This window comes from Helobdella robusta, assembly GCF_000326865.2.
Source record: "Helobdella robusta unplaced genomic scaffold HELROscaffold_21, whole genome shotgun sequence".
NCBI lineage: Eukaryota > Metazoa > Annelida > Clitellata > Rhynchobdellida > Glossiphoniidae > Helobdella > Helobdella robusta.
The window spans coordinates 3,000,726-3,009,201 of record NW_008704124.1 but is presented as its reverse complement, the minus strand read 5'-3'; the positions used below and the strand labels follow the sequence as shown (position 1 = coordinate 3,009,201).

General features: G+C 32.2%; 1 protein-coding gene across 1 annotated transcript in view; it reads left to right on the top strand.

Moving 5' to 3' along the window:
- Positions 1–6,790: 6,790 nt before the first annotated feature.
- HELRODRAFT_171831 (hypothetical protein) overlaps positions 6,791–8,476 on the top strand; it is a gene marked incomplete at both ends in the record, with an annotated part of 3,068 nt that continues 1,382 nt past the window's right edge. The window contains one exon of the mRNA XM_009018496.1: positions 6,791–8,422. Within this exon, the coding sequence (XP_009016744.1) occupies positions 6,791–8,422 (1,632 nt within the window). The remainder of the gene's footprint in view (positions 8,423–8,476) is intronic.

The window sequence follows — 8,476 nt, the reverse complement described above, 5'->3', positions numbered from 1 at the left end:
TAATTCGATACGAAACTCAACTCAATCGATACAAAAAACAGTTCAACTTTTAAACAATGAATACATAGACTTTCAAATTATTTTTAGCTGTAGTTGTTTGTTGGTTGGTTGTCTGTTTATTGGCTGGTTTGTAATTTGTCGTTCGTTTGTTTGTTGTTGGTTTGATGTTTGTTGTATGTCGTGTGTGTTGTATGTTGTGTGTGTTGTATGTTGTGTGTGTTGTATGTTGTGTGTGTTGTATGTTGTGTGTGTTGTATGTTGTGTGTTGTATGTGTGCAACACGTGCTGTACTGCTCAGTCAACACATGTGCCGACGTTCACTTCTGTAATAAATTTATGAATATTATGCTGGGAAAAGAATCAATCGTCAAGTTATCACATTTGTTATTATACATATGTATATATTATATATATATATACATATATATACATATATATATATATATGTGTGTGTGTGTGTATAAATATATATATATATATATACATTGCATGAATTATACTGATAATTTTTCCAATTTGTTAAAAATAGAATTATCAAAGTTTATCATGAAAATTTAATGAAACTGTTGTTATCCGAATTCATCAGCCTTATTTCGATATTTCACAAATCATCTTTAGTGCAGACTTGGTTTATATAGTTTCTTCAAACAGTGCCAAGTTCTTCAGCAAAGTTTATTAACAGTAAATTTTATATACATCTGCATGAATCATAATGGTCCTCTATTTTTTAATCGTCTTTGGCTGACCGTCCACTTTACACCGAAGGTCATTTTAATTGTACCTTCTCAAGTTGATTCTCATTCAAATTTTGATAGTTTTGTCTATAAATTAAATCAAAATATTGAGTGCAAATTATTTATTAAAAACTCTTGAAAACATTTTTTTCCATAATTTTTATTGAAAAAAAATAAAAATTTTATAATTTAATAAAATTATTATAAACATTCGGAAATAATTTAATTTTCCAAAAATTTAAATACATTTTCACAACTGACATTGAAAAAGAAAGCTGTAATGAACAACCATGCTACCTACTCATCTCATCATCAACTATGCTACTCATTTTATTCCAAATAGTTTCATTCAAACATCAATTATAAAATCACATAAAACGCAAACATTTTTTAAACTAGCTACAACGCCATTAACAACTGTTGTAAAAATTATATTTTTAATTGTATAAACATCCCACTTGAACATCACACTCACACCTCCACACACCCACACAAGAACACAATAGCACAATTAACTTCAACAACTAATACAGACTTCATAAAAAGGAAGACAGATGCAGAAGAATGCTGCACTGTTTCTCCTTTCAGCTCCATCAATCAACATTGCAACAACTTGTCTAATATATTTATAGCTATCCATTCATCAAGCCGCTCACTTTGTTTGCTCCAAGTAACAACGATACAAAACCATCATCACAACATATCCATTACGCTCTTTATATTGAATTAGTTGCTTTGAAAGCCTTGTCGTTTACAATTATATTTAATATATGTAAAATTATTGAAATTATTTGGTTTGAATTTTACGTACATCATTGAAAATAACAAATAAGCGGCAACAACAACACGAGTCAAATAAGAAGAACATTCTTCAACGGTTTGGTCCAAATGAATGAAATGATCTGAAGAACGCGGATGGATGGCCACAAACAAAACAACTACAACTACAACTACTTAAACATCAAACACAACCCTCAACTGTTACACAAACAACAACTCCCTGAATATCAACAGCCTAATTTTCTACACAACAACTGCAAGACAAAAATAACACAATTTATTTAATAAAAAATCTTACACCACTGTTTGAAGCAAGCGAAAATATATGTTCCGAAATATATGTTTCGAAATATAGGTTCCGAAATATATATTCCGAAAATTATTGACAACATTGTCTTAAAAGCAATGAACATAGTTATTTTTATTGTTGCTATTATTCACTTAAACAGCAAATCCAACAAACAGAAAAACAAAAACACACCAAAGAAGTGCAAGCAAAGCCGATCATAAATTGAGAACAAAGAAACAAACAGGCATTTATTTGGAGTTCAACTGATGAATTCTGCCACAATTATGTAAACAACACAAATTATTGCCACCGTAAAATGAACCGCTAATACGCTGAAACGTGAAAAAGAACAGACTATATATCTAAATATATATATATATATATATATATATATATATATATATATATAAATATGTATATATTTATATGTGTGTGTGTGTCCGCACTTGTGCGTGTGTATAAATACATGCACACAACTCATATACATACACATGTGTAGATACATACATATCAATACATACATACATACATACATATGTACATACATACAAACATACATACAAACATACATACATACACACATTCATACATACGTACATACACACATACTTACAAACACACTTTTTAACATTGATGTTATTGTGTTTATGTTGTGTTCAAATTATGTCGGTAATGAATTAATGTTGTGATGATATTGTGTTGATGACATATTGAAGTCCTATTGACGCCGTGTTGATTGATGACAATTTGTTTTGTGCTGTGTAGAAAGGCTTGTCTGAATGTTGGTCGGTGTTGTTTTTCTGATGGGTTAAAATAAATTAACAAATGGCAAAGAACGTAAACGAACGCATGCGGCTAACGTGGCTTTCAGTTTGAGAGGCTCCTTCAGAAGTGCATTTTTAATTTTTATTCGAATGCTCGGAGTTCATTAAAAAAGAACAGGTTGTTGGGAGAAGAATTTTCAATCAGCAGTTATTCCAACCACTGGCGAATTTTAAAAAAGAGTTACTCGGTTGATGATATGCAATCAAACAAACAAATATAGAAGTGAGTTTTGAAGACAAATTCATGTAAGCCCATATTATTCCATCTATCAATTGAAAAGGTGGATAAGATTTTTGTGGGTAATTGTCTCTTTGGAACATGTTGAGGCATCCGATCAGCAGCAACACAACTTCGAGAAGTTTGTACACAAAAACATACAAGCTCGTGCACGTTCGTAGCTGTGTCTACATCCGCTAGGGGGTGGGTCTGCTCAAACTGCGTGAACGTTAATTGTTACTTATCAGTTATTACCTTGTGAATCTTCTTTTCAGAGGCCGATAAATAATGAAGAATCCTTAACACAATTCAGTGGTCCCGGCAGCCATGATGTATTACCAACGCCAGCAAGCTACTAAACATGTCTGCTGATCATTGTAAACTTTCAATTGTTCAATTTTTAATGTTTCTTGTGAGTAAAATATATGAGTGTTCAATATATATAATGCGGTGATATATTTGCCATATGTTGCTATTTCATATGTGCATCGTTTTAAGCATACATGTCAGCCTATTCACGATATTTTACGAATGTTTACATTCCAACTGTCACGTCAATAATATCTATTGCCACTAAAATTTCTCGGTGTTCAAACAGTTTTTGTATTTAGACATTATTTTGATTATTTTGAGTTGTTAGTCAAGCAATAATTGCGAATGATGAGACTTAATCTTCTTTCCCCATAACTCATATCACATCCAATCACACCACATCACACCAGACAGCATCACGTATGCCATCTTGCATTCTATATCCTATATCTCCATGCTAACAGAATTAATATGTTTTAGACTGTATTGAATTATAAAACTTAGCGCCGTAGAATGTGATGCGGTGACTGAACAACAGATGCAGTTATTTTTGGTCAGATTTCCCGCATGACTGTGGCAACTTGAGACTTTTTACTTTGTCACTACCGTGCTGTTTTTGTATTCTCAATTGTGTTTATTTGTAATGAGGTAGTCACGGAGAAGCATTTATTATTTATTGATGTGGAAAAAAAACTGCTGTTTCAGTCTCAAATTGTATAAACTCAACTCCGGTGATCCCATACAAAAGCTGATTAAATTCAAACAAACGATGAAACCAACAGAATTGTCATTTGATTAAACTTCGCCCATTAGTTTTCCGCTCGTGAGCACAGTTAGCAAGTCAAGCAGTTTATCAATCAATGCAGTACAATCTTATTACGACGACCATCTCTCATCAGTAATCGCCCTGCGAATGCGTGCCAACTCGTCGAGAACAAGCCATACATCTGGCTGCCTGCTTACGTGCCTGCTTGCGTGTGTCCTTAAACTCCTATGTGTGTACGTTGTATAGTACATGCTGTTCGATGTCTGTGTATTTCCTTTAACTGTTTTTAATTGATCAATTATTATCATGTTAATTTAATTAATCATTTATTATATAAGTGCTATTATTATCGTCATAATTGAAAATTTTGTACATCACTTTCATAAAAGTTAATAATTAGTTCATTTATAATTAACATTCTCCAACTCAGCCTGCTTTCGACTCTGATCGATTGAAGGCTGTTTAAATAATATTAATTTTAAACGTTATGACATTTTTCAGTTTAATGTGTTTCAAACTAAATAAACTATTTTCTACCTTTCTGTGAAAGAAAGTGTAGATATTGTTTTCTTCAGACAAAAAAAAATTAAATATTATTTAAAAAGTAATTTTTAAATACTTTTTTATACTAGCAAGCAGGCATAAAGATTCTAGAGCTCCGCATACCAGCAAGTTGCAGGACCACCTCATTTTCCAATTCAACTAACTTCATATCAATATTGTATTATTGATATTTAATCTTTTAAGTCTTGCATTTAAAAAAAATGCAAGAATATAAATATTAAAGAAAACAAATAGAAAAACTTATACAGTTTTTTCTTGAACTTTAGAGAATGAAAAAATTTTTAAATTTGATCGATCAAATGTAAAAAAAATAAGAAAATATGGAGAAGTTATGAAAAAAATTTGAATGTAAAAATCTGGCTTGCTGAGATGCTCTTTGGATAAAAGTTTCGCTGCAGAGTTGCACTGCACAAGTTAAATAAAAAATCCACGCTTATTTTAAGTCGTAAAATTTCCTAATACATCCTGTTATCTGGTAATAGCCGAAATTTATTGTTTAGATACAAGTGTTATTAAAGTGTGCTGCAATGTGCATTAAAACGTGCTAACACAGTTGTACGTGTGCAGTGCAGTGCATGCAGTCCTCCGTGAGCTATGCAGGCAGGCAGGCAGGCAGGCAGGCAGGCAGACTGGCTGGCAGGATATGCTCGAGATGTACGGAGGGAGATCTTTGAAAGAGCTGCACCAGCCAATGCATCATCGCAGTTTGTCAACCTTGCAGGATTTATTGCGACTGTCATTCGCACGAGTCCATGTCTAATTGTCTATTAGTGTGCGTTTGAGTGGTCACCAGGTTGTGTGTTGTATGCAATGTGTATGTTTGTATACATACAAAGAGTATGTTTGTATACATACAATGCACATGTTTGTACATACAATGAGCATGCCTATATACATACAATGAGTATGCTTGAATATATATAATGCGTATGTTTGAATGTATTTGTTTGAATTCATTTTTGCTTTATGCATTGCATACATGTACGCACAAAAATGTGTTTGTATGCATAATATACTTTAAATAGTTAATAAAAAATGTCAATTATTGCTGAAGATATACCATTACCTTTTCTAGAGGCTCAGTTCGAACCTGGTTGGTCACCGCAGGAACCATCACCAACCACAACAACCGAACTGACTTAACTGCGTATCTCAAGGACTATCTTCGAAAATAGCTGGCATTAATTTGGGAACCTCTTACTTTTTCCATTGTCAACATTGTAGGGCTTGCTCAAGTATCGGATCAAAGACAGCCAATTAAAACAAGTGGGGCCGGTGATAACATCGGTGCTCACAAGTGCTGCGCGGTAAAATAAAAAATTCAAAAGTTGGGTTCATTTTTAACAATATATTTACATTTGAAATTGTATATCATATTATATTTTAATTAGTTATTTTATTATTTTATTACTCACAAGCACAAAAAAGAAACATGTACTTGTATCAGTGCCTTAACTAAAATAGAATGCATAAACAGAATATAATAACTGTGAAACTCATGTACTGACAGAAAGGAAAAAAAAATTAGAAAATATCAACATCTATCACAGTTTACCAAATGAGTAATAAATAAAAATGCACACGTTAGCATATTCTCGCACATATATATTCACACATACATACACATATACATAGAAATTTAAGCTTTATACATACACACACACATGTGAAAAAACTAAAGCGCACAGATATACCTACACGGATCTATTTACTCTTTCATGAACCATGCAGATTAAATAGCAACATAAATAATTCAATATAAATAAACTAATATCCATCCACCAATAAAATCATCAATAGGTAAATTTAAATCTCATCACCCTACCTAACAAAACGCTTAATAGAGGAAGAAGTGCAGTGAGAATAATTAATTAATTATTAAACTAATCAAACCCACTCACACACACACACGTTCTAACCGACAGATTCATATCTAATCATGCACAAACACACAAATCCATGCTCACTCGCACACATGCATACCTCGTCATGCACATTTACACATCCCCACACACACACGCACGCAAACTCTTACATCATGGACACTCAAAATCACTGACACAAAGTCACATTTGAAATACTACGGCATCAAAATAATTGCCCGGATATATATATATATATATTCCCGAATATATGTATATATATATATATATATATATCCGTATATATATATATATATATATGTTAGTAAAAGACCATAATTGTATATATATATATATATAAGTGGTGATTTTTTGTTCAGGGTGAGGGGTCCTCCAGGAAGATGGAAGATCATGAAATTATGAAATTACCGATGGTCAAGAAATGAATATGAATCCTGATAGTGGTAGAGCGATGAATTGGTGTGATGCGGTGTCTTATGATGTTTGTGTTGCTTCTGATGTCGTTGATATGGATGATGCAGATGAGGATGAAACTATGCCAATTGTTTTGGATGTTGATGGATCATGTGTGTTGAACAATTTTGATGATGTGGATGCTATTGTAAATTGTGAATACTATATGCCAAATAACATTAGTCATTATTTTGTTTTCTGTGAACTTATCGATTTTTTAAATGTTTCAGCTAACAATAACTCTAATTTATTTTTACTGCATATAAATGTCAGAAGTTTGACTGCGCATGCTGATGATTTGGCACTGTTGATTAATGGTTTTCAATTATATATTAACATCCCTCAAATTGTTGCTTTAAGTGAAACATGGCTAAATGATGACACTAACTATGGCCCTATACTATCGTATTTTCCATGCCATAGTCTAGTTGCGAAAAATAGGGTGGGTAAAAGGGGTGGGGGTACTGGTTTTTTAATTGATAAAAACTTAGCGTACGAAAATTTAAATTGTAATTTTTCTCTCAGTTCCGACCTGTTTGAATGGGTCGGAATTAAATTTGCCTCTAACAATAAAAAAAATATAATCATTTGTATTTATAGGCCACCAAATTATAAATTGGATAATTTCTTATCTAAAATGCAGGAATTTTTATATGAACTTTTAAGAGACGATGTCAGTAGTGATGTTTTTATACTTGGGGATTTTAACATTGATTTGGCTGTAAAAAACCAGGCATCATTATCGTTTTTAAATCTTATGGCTCAATTTAATTTGCATCCAATTATCAACCAACCGACTAGAATAACATCAAGCCATTCGTCAACGATCGATAATGTTTTTACTAATTATGGCATCGGCGGCTGCCCTAAAGGAATTCTATACAGCGATGTTTCTGACCATTTACCTATTTTTCTTTGCATACCATTGAATGCTAAGGCTGTCGGTGGCAAAAACCCTTACATTAAAACCCGTTTGATTAATTCTGAGAACCTAAAAAAAGCAAATTGTTTATTACAGAATATCCAGTGGAACATGTCTGATTACTGGTCCGATTTTGAATCAGATTTTGAATCAAATTTTAAGAAATTCCTAAAGACTTATTTAAACTGCATCAATCTAGCTTTGCCATTGGTGAATAAAAAAAATCGCTTCCGAAGGCCATGGATGAATATCGATCTTTATAATCTTTCCTTGTATAAAAATGTTCTTTACAAAAGGCATCTACACAATCCATCCCCTGCAAATAAAAATGCATATAATAAGGTTAAAAATAAATTTATAAATGTCAAAAGATTCACGGAAAAAAAATATTTTGAAAATAAATTAAAAAATCAACCTGGAACAAAACACAGATGGAGGATAATTAATGAAATTTTGGGGTCAAAAAAATCATGCAATAAATTGTTCTCAAATGATGCCAGTGAAACTGCTAAATTGAGCACCGTTACAGGGTTGAATAAATTTTTTGTTGAGATAGGTAAAAATATCAATAAAATTTTAGGCGATGGTCAGTTGATTTCAAATGTCGGTCCATATGTGGTTTCTAATAACCCAATATTTATTCCACGAGACACAACTCCGGATGAGATTGTCTCGGTCGTTGGCAATTTGAATTTGAAAAATGAGTTTTGATTGTGATTTTCTTTCTACTAA